Raw genomic sequence first — 12119 nt, 5'->3', positions numbered from 1 at the left:
CTCTTGGATTCCCAGGCTGCCCTCTCTGAGGCTAACTTGGCAACTGACTCCTCCCGAGCCCTCTCAGCTGCTACCTGATTTGCCTGGCTCCTCCGGAGAGTGTAATCCGCCTCCCTGTATAACTTCACTATCTCGTGAGTCAAAGCCTCTACTCGGCTCTCCATACTAGGATCTCTCGTCGTGGCCCAATCCTGTCGTATCTCTGCAGTCTCCACATCCAGCCATCCCCACTCCTCAAAACAGATTGTAAAGGCAGTTGGGCATCCTAACCTCATAAAAGATGACTCCCTCCAGCTCCTTCACAACTGAGTCCAACACCTAAGTCTCTGTCGAAGCTAACACCTAACGAGCCTGAGTCACTAGAGCTGCTAAATCAACAAGAAATGTCTCTCTCATCCCTATCTCCCACGCTACTGAATGTTCCTGTTGCACACCCATAGTCCTCTCTACTGCTTCCGCCATATGCTCAACAATGCTATGCGATACTCCGTCAGCTTGTGTTTGCCCAACCTCATGTAATGGGTTCTCCTCTGGAAGTGCTTCCCACGTAGGTGTCGGCAGGTACGTCACTCGAGATGCCGAGGTTCAGTGGAACTGCGTACTCAGGTAAGCACTCAGCTTCTGGGTTCGACTCTCTCTGTCTCGCTTTGGTGATGCTAGCAGTGTCGTATTCACTGTAACCACTGCATCAGAACGCACTACATCCAATTGGACACCCGATTCCCCCAACTCCTCGCCTGCCGGTACCTCCATTACCCCTGTCTCTCTGTCCATCTCTGTATTAGGTACCAATGTCTCATCTCCCGTCTCTGGTAGAGTCTCACAAGCCGGCTCCATCGTTACCTCTGGGGCGACTATCTCCGTTGGTGAAGGATGTGCCTCCACTACTGCCTTCGGAATAGCTTGTGTCTCTACGGTGGGCTGCATCGTAGCTGAAACTGGTGTCATCACTATTGGCTGCCTAAACTGACCAAACCCTGGAATGCCATGTATGCCCACAGGAGCCAAGTGTGTCGTAGTCGAAAGTACAGGCCGCGAAAATCTCAATGGCGTAGTTGTGATCACCTCTATCTCCTTATCCTCTTCCTCTTCCCCATTGGTCCCACTTTCCTTTGAAGAAGTCTCCTCTTGACTGCTATTTGTGTTTCCCCCATCTGGCCTCAGTCGTTTTTGTTCGATGGTTTTGGTGCCAAGTGTATCCAAATGCCTCCACTGCATAATAGGTGGTTCGCCAGGCGTGAGTGGTCCTGGTTTGGCCTCCAATGCATCATTGGGGATCATCCACATCATTGCATCCAAGAACAGATTGATGGCATAATGCAGCATATAGAATGTCTTGTGCTACAATGTCATAAATTCTAACATCTGTTCGACCAATAATGCTGCCCAGTCATATACCCTGCCGTGCAAAATCCCGTTCATCATTGCTACATGTAGGAATGAAATATTTGAAGCGTAGCTAGAACTTGTGAGGCAGCTCTTCATGATGTCCATCAAACAGCGCCAGTGTCCTTCTTGAATATTAGATTTTTTCAACCCTCTGCCCTTTGATGAGTCTGAAAGAGCCTTCTGTTCTGCCTGCAGCAGGTCTCCGCACACGAGTTGTATCAACTGCTTCTTCACTTCCCAACTCATCTTTTTGGCTTACTTTCTATTTTCCTCCTGCCTTGAGCATGGCCAGGTATCCCAAATACCCGTGTAAGTCAACCGGTTTGAATGACACTATTAAATTGCAACCAGGATATTCAAACATACTGGTTCGAGAGAACTTGTCATATGTTTCTATCATTATGCGTAAAAACCCTTCGTAATCTTTAATGCAAAATACTGACATTTGCACTACCCATTCCACCTGTGCTTTCTGGATACTAGCCTTCACCTAGTGGTTGTCTGGAGTCTTCTGCCACCACTTTTGACATTTTGCACCATTTAACCCTTCGTATGTAACACTCTGTACTGTAGGAATATCTGCCGGTTGTTTTGGTTGCTTTACTTTCTTCTTACTTGAACCTGCACTTGTCCCTCCTGCTACACTGATTCCAGATGGCAATGTCTTCACATTCCTGTTCATGGCTGCATCTTTGTCTAGCTTCTTTTTCCAAGCCCTTTTGCCAGCTAACTGCATAACTATCACTTCTTTGTTGTTTTGTTGAGTAAATCACAAATCGTTAGGTCAATTGTTTTCCATACAAATTTGCTACAAAATTCCTCTCCTACCTTAGCGTCTGTACGGATGCTATTCTACCCGTCGGCTACAATATAGATTTTACCGACAATAGTCTCTGGCTGTGCCTCATGTTTTTCTTCAATTGTAGGAGCATTTACTTTTGCTTTCATGTAATCCTAAGGATCTTGCAAAGAGGTTAAGGCAGAGATCAGAGTCCTTAGTAAGCCCTTGGTTTGTTATATGTTCTGGATACAAAGCCATTCTCTAAAGTTTCATGAGTTTTCAGATTTTTGGGAATTTTTGTGAGTATGCAAGGTATAACAACCATCATAGCCACTTCAAGGTTAGGTTAATGCCATTTGGGATCCCAAATGCCCTAACAACTTATAAGTTGTTGTGAATTGAACTTTCAAGCATTAATTAGGGAAGTTTGTTTTGGTATTCTTTGATGATATTTTGGTATCAGTTAAAGCAAGTATCTCTATCATTTCTATGCTATTTTAGAACTTTTGTGAAAGAATTCGCCGGGGCAAAATTATCAGCAAAGAAGGGGTGAAAGTAGAGCCTACCAAGATTCAGGACATTGCAAATAAAAGTAACTTAGTTATGGGAATTCTTGCACCTATGGAATCTTTATAGGAAGTTTGTGAAAAGGATTTGGAAGACTTGCAGCCCCTTCTATTTCTCCAACATAAAAGGATCAGTTGCATTGGACAGATGCAGCAAAAACTAGATTTCAGCTTCCGAGAAAGGTAACAGCATTCAACTTGGTTTCAGCACATCCAGGTATTTTGCTATCTTCCAAGAGGCCGAGTACAATGGTTTCAAAGTAGGCATAGGGGTGGTTCTCATATAGGACGTATGACCCCTCACCTTGGAAAAAGTCATGTGAGATGCACAAAATTCCTTGAGTATATATGATAAAGGAATTATTGGATCTTATGCATGAATCAAAAAGTTCAGGCATATACTCATTGGATCATATTTTCATTGTAAAGATAGATCAACCAAGCCTCAAGTATGTTTTAATTTAAAAATTTTATGGATTAATATGAAGTGGGTAAGGTATGAGATTTTGGTTCGAAATTGGTTTTAAGAAAGGAATTTTACAATGTTATTACAGTTTTATATCTTGAGTGGAAGAATTACAAGCTATTTACATTGATGTACTAGGGTTGAAAGAACTTTAAAAAGTATTGGTAGCATATGTTGTGGACTTGAAAATTGTTTCCATAATACATATAGCAAGAACTAACAAGGGATAGCATCTATACATTTTCGGACTAACTGATTTTTTATAAATGCTACATAAATCTTATACCAATTCTAAGTTTAAGAGTTTCATTGTTTGTGAGTGGTCACATTGTCTTCTATAAAACCTGCTACAACAAAAGATACAGATCATTTTATGAAGGGCTGAAATAAGATATGAAAAAACTTTGTGGTGCCTTGTGATGCCCAAAAATAATTAAAATGAAGAATGTGAGAAGTTTAGGTCTGATGGAGCCCCTATGTTTCACAATTAAAAATTGGGAATGCATTTCTATAGAATTCATTACTGGCCTACTTTGTGTAGATAAGATAAGATAATGATATTAATGTCCAACAAGAAACTACAAGGGTTTATGGGACTGAGCATACAAACAAAGAGCCAATCAAAGCAAGTGCACCAAATGGTGTCATAGAAGAAACAAAACACGATACACAACTAGAAAAACCAAGGTAAGGATTAAGGATCCTTCCTTGGTACAAAGAAGTCAGCCACAAAAGGGTAGAGCCATGAATGATCAGGAGCCATAGATCCACGTCGGTAACCACTAGATGGGTGTCGCTGCTTGGATAGACTGGTACAATACAATGCCGGACCGATCTGGAGTGGATAGTGCTGGAAGGCCTTTTCGTGCCAAGTGGAGAAGACAGGGGAGAGAAAAAGGTGGTGATGAGCTGGTCTAAAATATGGCCCTGAGGTATGAGTAATTGCAGGGTATGTTCTTGGAGCTGGGTGGCCTCCCGTAGGTAAAATGCAAGGCACCGCTGGTCAATATAAGTTAAGAACGCTGAAAGAGAAAAGCAATCTCTAAATAGGCAGTAAAACCTCCCTCTGAAAGACAAGAGGTTTCTTTTATGTTGTGGTTGATTGGATGACTAAGCTAATTCTATTTCCATGAATTTCTTTCTAATTGATAAAATTTCATTGGTATTGAGCTATATATAGCTATACAACACATTTCTAGATTACAGTGACTTACAAAGAACATTGTTAGTGATGGCAATCTAGCATTTAGAAATAATTTGTGGAAGGAATAAGTTTAACATCTGGGAACAACCTTAAAACTCAAGTATCGGAAATTGGATGAGTAGTAAGTAATTTTAAATAGTTGTTTGGAAGGGTGCTTGAGGAATAATTTTGTAGATTAACAAAATCCATGGCCAAAATAATTCTATTTGGCAGAACATTGGTACAATGCAAAATATCATACACCTATTGACATACCAACTTTAAGGCCTTCTATAGTTATTATCCACCCTTGATGATTAGTTGGTCCATAGAAGACACTTAAGTACTTGTGATGAAACAATTCAAAATATCATACACCTATTGACATACCAACTTCAAGTCCTTTTGTAGTTATTATCCACCCTCGATGATTAGTTGGTCCACAGAAGACACTAAGTACTTGTGATTAATGATTTTCTTGATGAGAATCAAAATGTCCAAAAGGTATTAAAGGAGACTTTATAAATTTCCTCGAAGAGGATGAAATTTCATTAGGATGAGCATCAAAGTCAGAGAAGTTGAGGTAATATGAGACCTAAATAGTAGGAGCAGATAAACTTTGGCCTCATTATTATGGATCTTACAAGGTGCTTGTAGGATTAAAGATTGGATATAGGATTGATTTATTGATAGTAACTATGATGCATGATGTCAATCAAGTCTTAGGTTTGAATGAAGTAGTTGGGAAAAATGTCAGAACTCTAGATTTCTTTGCCCCTGTAGATGAGGAAGACCCTAATGTCAGAATTCAAAACTTTTTTGTCACCTAAGAGAAGAAATCGAGGAACAAAATATTGCTCAACTATCTGATCCAATAGAAACATTTGCAGCAACAGACTTTCCAAACAACATATAGCATCCAACTCTATAGTTGATTTGGTGGTAAAGCAATTGAAGGAGGGATTGTTGATTGTAATGTTGCCTTTTTATCCTGCCCTAGAATTTTGCCCGAAATCTCACAATGGAACCAAAATTAGGGTTAGAGTTTACCACATGTAAGGTTGCCTTTAGTAATGTAATCAAGTTCCTTCTCATTGGCAAGTAACTTCTCATCTTTTAAGAGTGATAGGAAAGATAACCAAAGCTTGAATTGACAAGTTCCTTCTCATCTTTTAGGAAAAAGGATTCAAGTCCATAATGGTGCCAATAAATTTATATCATTTGGTTTCACTCTAGTTATTTTCTAGGTCAACCAAAATGAAATCAATTATGGAGCATATGATAAAAACATGAAGTATACATAGAAATACATGAAGATACTGAGCATGTATGAAATACCCGCATGAATACAAGATATATATTACAAGATTTTATTTTGAGAGTTTGCCTTTTCATGTTGTTGCTTGTTGAGTCGGACCTCCTTAAAGCTACATTGGTTCTCCATGCCTTCATTTTTTGATTGGGTGCTTTTCGGATCTCTTTCATGTTTTGTTTTCTTGTTCAATTCCTTCAAATTGTCTATGAATAGGTAAGTGAGCCTTTCTTGAGAGAGTTTCAACACTATGACTGTTAGTCTCTCAAATTCAGTGGCAATTTCTTCTACTATCCCTTCCTACTTGAGTTAGGCTAATTGTTTGAAGTACCATTTTGGGTGTGTCTAATCAAACCTTTTTATGAGTTTTTGTGTTAACTTATCATAAGTGCTTATTTGTTGGAGACCTTGGGTGATAAGGTCATGATGCCACCACTTATGAGATGCCCCTATAGATGGAGTGCTACAAATTTGACAAGGTGTGCTTCCGTCATGGGACTTAATGAGAGATAGGTGCCTAATTTTTTTACCCGTGATCATGTCGTGGTTTTCCTTGACCCTTAAAAGTTAGGGAAGTTTATTTAGTCTTTTCTTCAGGTCTTTATCGTCTTGTGTCTTCCTTTTCTTATCAAAGGTGGCTCTCATTTTGGCATCATAATAGTCTCTAAATGAGATTTCCCTTCTAAGCTCAAGGTCAATTCTAGAATAGGCATCTACAGTTTCATCAAATATCATTCATAGGAGGGTTGTTTGTTTCCTCTTCCCCCCTAAATTCCTCCCTAGGAAGGAAGGGGGCCCACGATGGTCTAGGATTTGGTACTCTAGGATAGCCATTATTATTGTTTTTAGAATGGTTAGAGTTTTTATCCCTCCCACTGTTACTCATAGTTTGGATGGCTTGAAGGAGCAGTTGATTCTATTCCATGAGGGCTTGGGTGGTTTGGGCTGTTTGTTCCATGAAGGCCCTCAATTTATTACTCATTTGATCACTCATAGTGGTGGCGAGTTTCTTTGTCTCTCTTTCCCATGCTCTTCAAGACCTTTTTTGACTAATTTGCATTAATTGCCTATTACAAGATGTGAGGAAAGATGCTCCGATACCACTCATAATGTCTCCTTTCTATCTTGCCATAGAATTTTTCCCAAACTATCACAATGGAACCAAAATTAGGGTTAGAGTTTACCACATGTAGGATTTTTTTTGGTTATGTAATCCTAGACAAGGTTCATGCATCTTCATATGTCATAGTTAGATTTTGTAGGATTATAAATAACATATAAATAAATAATTTAAATTAATTCAATAGGAGTTGGAGTTAACTTGAGGACAACAAAACCATAGAGTTGATAAGATAGGGTGACTTGATGAGGTGCCCCAAAAAATTCCTACTCTAGGCCCAAGAGTGGATACATTGTTCCCCCTTTGCCTCATGTGGCCCTTTCAATACATATGAGGTCCGCTACCTAGTGCGGGGTCCTATCGCTGTTCTCCTTCATCTAGCCATTCCTAACTTGCTGTTGATGATCAAAAACTCATTCACCATGGTAGGGAATGTGAGTAGTATTCACAATAAGGTGCCCCAAAAGCCTATCCTTCCTAAGCCCAAAGGCAGACCACTTCATCCGCCTTTGGCCCCACGGGGATTCATGAGGTGACCTACTTAGAATGTGCCCTTATTGTTGTTATCCCAATCGTGACTACTTCACTTTCCTTACCATGATTAATTACAATAGTTGGAAAATATAAATAACATTTGATAAGTACTTCTCATATTAAATCTTTACACCGACAATATGCTTTCCATTATTAAATAATATAATTATTAAATCCAATTAAAATTATTATATATCTATTTATTTAAATATAAAAATATCTATATATTATTACTTCTAATTTTAATCTAATGTACAAAGCTGAGACAAAAATAACCATTAAAATACTTATATATTTGTACCGAATGGTATGCATACCAAAATATCATAACCTAAAAACCATTAGTCTTCCTTTTGTATTTATTTCCCTTTCTGTCGATGCCCCCTCATTTAAATGATACTAGATACCCTCTTATATCTTGGACTTAGAGCAATGAGTCAGATTGTAGTTGGAGCGATGAGTCACGATTGTTCCTCTTCTTAATCACATCATTCCATAACATCATCAATCAAATTGCACCATTTGGTTTATCATGCCTCCTCACTTAATTAAGACTAAATCTCTATGAATTAACTATTGAATCTTTGCATCATTGCTTACCTAATCACCAGTTTGAGATTTATACTAATTGATGTAATCCAAACATAACGTTTTTTCTTCTAATCATTATTTATTGCGTTAGGCTTAGTTAGCTGTTGATAGTTATTACTAGTTTGACCTTACATAATGGTTTATTAGAATCCCTGTTGTTTTATATTATCCATCATTCTCTTAATATTATTGTCATCCTGTCCTTACCGACTTAGTCCTTATTGAACCAAGGTTTGTACTCTTAGTGGTGTTTTGCAACTTTATCCTTGACTGTATAAGAGATATGGTGACACTATCTTGCCATTGGAAATATTTTATTGTGATACTACTACAATCCAATAGTGTCTCCCTTTGGTAAGTCAATGGTGAGTATCAATATGTTTGTCTTTACTTGTCTTAGATGTTTGCCGCTGCTACTAAATCATACATGAGTCAAAGTTAACTACTCTCTCTCTCTCTCTCTCTCTCTCTCTCTCTCTCTCTCTCTCTCTCTCTTTATATATATATATATAGAGTCCAAGGCAGAGTCCAGCTTTTTGAGGCAAATGGCCTTTGGACTCGAACTCGGCCGAGTCTTGGCAAAGTCCACATGGACTTGCCGAGTCCAAAGACTCGCCCAAGTCTTGAGCTCAAGACTCTCGCTGGTGGCACCATAGACAAATCCTAGGCACTGATACATCACTAATTGTATTAGAGAGTGTTGATCCACATGTAGAGTGGAACATAGAGATTGCTGATCTTGTCTTTAATGATGAAGACGTGGAGTGGGTTGATCAAGTGGATCGGGAGGTTGAGGTAGTAGCAATGGTAGTCGAGGAGGCTAGAGTGCAGGACCCTGAGGCTAGGAGTAATGGATTTGAGTCTGATGATGAGGATTATGTAGGTGAGGGTGAGGATGAGGATGAGGATGAGGTTCAACCTCAGACAGAGGGAGAGAGGATGGCTCTATAGTCTTCCATGACTTATCTTAGGCATACTCATGGGAGGACATAGCCTACTATGAGCCTTAGTCTTCTATTGTTCTACACTCTAGTTGTTATTTTGATATATGTTTTGAACTTTTGATACCATGGATTTCTTAATCCATGAATATTGTAGACATTTGGCACTACAGTGACACTATGTTTATTACTTTATATTGCGTTATTCAGTTTTTCTCCTTCAAAAATTCGCCTTTATACTTATGTGATCTATGCAAACTTGTGTATGTGTATTAAGTAGCTTCTATTTATCTCAATAATTGTGTATTTGATGTTAATTGACTAAAAGATGTGTAAGAATTCGGTATAGCTCTGATACCATGTAAGAATTTGCCTAAGGCAAGAATGAAATGCCAAGATCTAGAAGCTCATAAGATAGCACAAGAGAGACGAATAGTGATCAAATGAGAATCTCAATAATGATCAAAATGATAATGGATATTAGATGATTGGATATGAGATCAATACACACTAGAAGTGCTTGTATATAAAGGCAACTAGAATGACTAGGAGTCAGCAAAGAGATAAGGATTTCAACGCAGCACATTTCCACAAAAGGTGGATTATCCTCCATTGAGCACGGGAGTTTGTGCGATGATGAGAGGATAAGTTTACATAGGTGTATCTCATAAAGAGATGTTGTAGACACCATGTGCTCTTGCTCTAATAAGTTGCTAACTCTTGTGTTGTCAACAAGACAACTCAGATGTCTATGCATATTCCTAAGTGTCTACATGACAACTAATGCATTATCCTAACTTAAGTAAAGTGTAATAATAATTAATTATTTACACTAACAAGATGCATGAAAAAAATCTTAAAATCCTTAAAAATTCTTTGAATTTCATGGGTTTTTCAATTTTCTAAGTCCTTGTCGAGTCTGAGTTGGATTTTGACTTTCCAAGTCAGAAGCGAGTTTGAGTCCTGTGACTATGATATACGCACACACACACATATTCGGTATATATGACCTTTTGATACTTTCTTACAATTTTGTCCCTTCTAGAGATTGCACAAAATTGTGATAGGAATGTCTTGATTAGGGTTTCTGAATGGGAACATGACATTGTTTCATTGAACATTGGAAAAAGAAAAACTCTAGAAAAATATAAAAATAGAACACAAAACACAAATGGGTCATGAATTACCAATATAGTTATTTTAAGAAAATATAATAGACTGAAGTGATGGGAGTTTTTTAAGGGAATTGGAATTATAAAGTTGTGCAAAGACTAGAGATGGTTCTAGATTGCTTTACAACAAAGCAAAGGTAACTTAATTTTAAAAATAATTTTCTGTTTTCTGGAGATATGTGTAGAACTACTGATACTGGTAGCTTTTGTACATTTTCATGAATCGAAACCTTCTTATTACGCTCTAGGAAAGAAGCTAACATGCATTGATTTGATTCATTTGGTTGACTAAAACAGCACCCATACTTCCCCGGATTTTTCTTGTGTTGGAATTGACACCCTTTTGGGAAAGTTCCCCCTTCTTCTACATACCTATCATATCTATTTTGCATGAAATATAAGGGTTCTGTTTCTTTGTAGTTTCAAACTCACAAGTATTATTTAGCTTCCTACCAAACTTGTTTATTATTATCATCAGTTTATTTTTAGTGGTGTCATCATTAGTTTCAGCAGTGATCAGCTTAGGATCACAAAATGCACAAAATAAATGTGTTCACACAAATGGGACACTTGAGACAACTTCAATATCAATGCTATCGAATAATCCTTGAAAATATAAAAGCTGTAACACAAATCCAAGATGGCCACAAAGCAAGAAAATGCTCTCCATAGATAGATTCACAAAAAGGGTGTGCATAAGTTAGAAGTGGAGGATTGAATCAGTATGCTAGTTACAACTGGATGATTCTGCAAAGTATGGGCAAGCACAAGTGGAAGCATCCATAAGATTGTACACTTACAAGGGCTTAAAACTACATATGGAGGATTTTCCACACTTCAAAAACACAAAAAAATCTACTACACAAAATAATGTGACTTGATAAGCAATAGGTTTGTTAATTGTTTGTATGCACAAATAATATTATTTCCAACAATATAATATCTGATCAGAATTGTAAATTCTGAAATGTGATTCAATAATGACTGGATTTATCATATGGAGTTCGTGTCAAGATCTTCCAAAAAAAACATATTTGGAAAAAAGTTACTGAAAAATTTAATCCTTATACAAATGCTTGCTTCATAGGAAGTTTTAGTTTCTCAAGTTGTAAATGCAGCGAGTCCCATATTCTGTTTGTTTGAAATACAAGGTATGCAAAATTGAACCCCATCACCCTATCTTTCCATGGTTGATTTTTGTAAGTTCATAACAGCAAAGATGCAAATGAATGCATTGCACAAAATAGATATGCTAATGATGTGTGTATTCCATTCACAGGTGAATGCAGAGACTATCTCGGAGATAGGAGATGCAAAAGATGCTATATGTGATGCAGCAGAGAAAATGCAAATTGATCTTCTTGTTTTAGGAAACCATGGCTATGGGATGGTAAAGAGGTAAGTTCAACTTGACTTACTAACTCATCTTGTAGTTAAATTAACAACTTTGAATTATACAAAACCAAGTTACTAGTCCTATTGATATAATAAAGATCTAGATAATTATGTTTGCATTGTCTCAATGGCCTATAAATGTAATCCATTTGAATAACCACAAAATTTGAGTTATGTTTTGTTCAAATCTTGAATTGTTTTAGATTACAAGAGTTCTGTTATAAGACAACTTTAATAACCTTGCTTTTGATTGGCCTAACTTATGGAAAGATTTCATGCCCTTCATTGGGGTAACAATTAGCGAGCTTGGCACTTACTACCATGTATCCTTAACTCGGCTATAACTACTATTCCTCTCCATGCTCGGCAACAATAGTGAAATCTTAACATGCACACTTCATTAATAGGCGGGAATCTGGAAGTAGGGAGTTAAGAGGGTGTTGCAGGGAATGTGGTAGCGGTTCTAGTAATAATGGAGAAGGAAGAAGACAAACTCTTGTTGGGTTTTGGCTCTAGAAGATATGGGGTTTTTGACTATTATCAGTCTGATCCTTTGTTCGAGATCCTAATCCTTATAAGGGACCCACTCACGAATATTTTGAAAGGGGAACCTTCTCTGGGTGTGTGTAAGAACTCTGAAGGAGTACGTGTTGAGGAGTAGAAGGAGGA

General features: G+C 37.8%; 1 protein-coding gene across 1 annotated transcript in view; it reads left to right on the top strand.

Moving 5' to 3' along the window:
• LOC149572820 (universal stress protein A-like protein) overlaps positions 1 to 12119 on the top strand; it is a 70546-nt gene that overhangs the window by 26861 nt on the left and 31566 nt on the right. The window contains exon 3 of the mRNA XM_089813897.1: positions 11335 to 11453. Coding sequence (XP_089670023.1) covers positions 11335 to 11453 — 119 coding nt within the window. The remainder of the gene's footprint in view (positions 1 to 11334; positions 11454 to 12119) is intronic.

The sequence above is a fragment of the Cupressus sempervirens genome, chromosome 2, assembly GCF_028749045.1.
Source record: "Cupressus sempervirens isolate cs-2001-9-10 chromosome 2, ASM2874904v1, whole genome shotgun sequence".
Classification (NCBI taxonomy): Eukaryota; Viridiplantae; Streptophyta; class Pinopsida; order Cupressales; family Cupressaceae; genus Cupressus; species Cupressus sempervirens.
The sequence above is the reverse complement of the archived record's forward strand: the minus strand, read 5'-3'. Positions and strand labels throughout refer to the sequence as shown.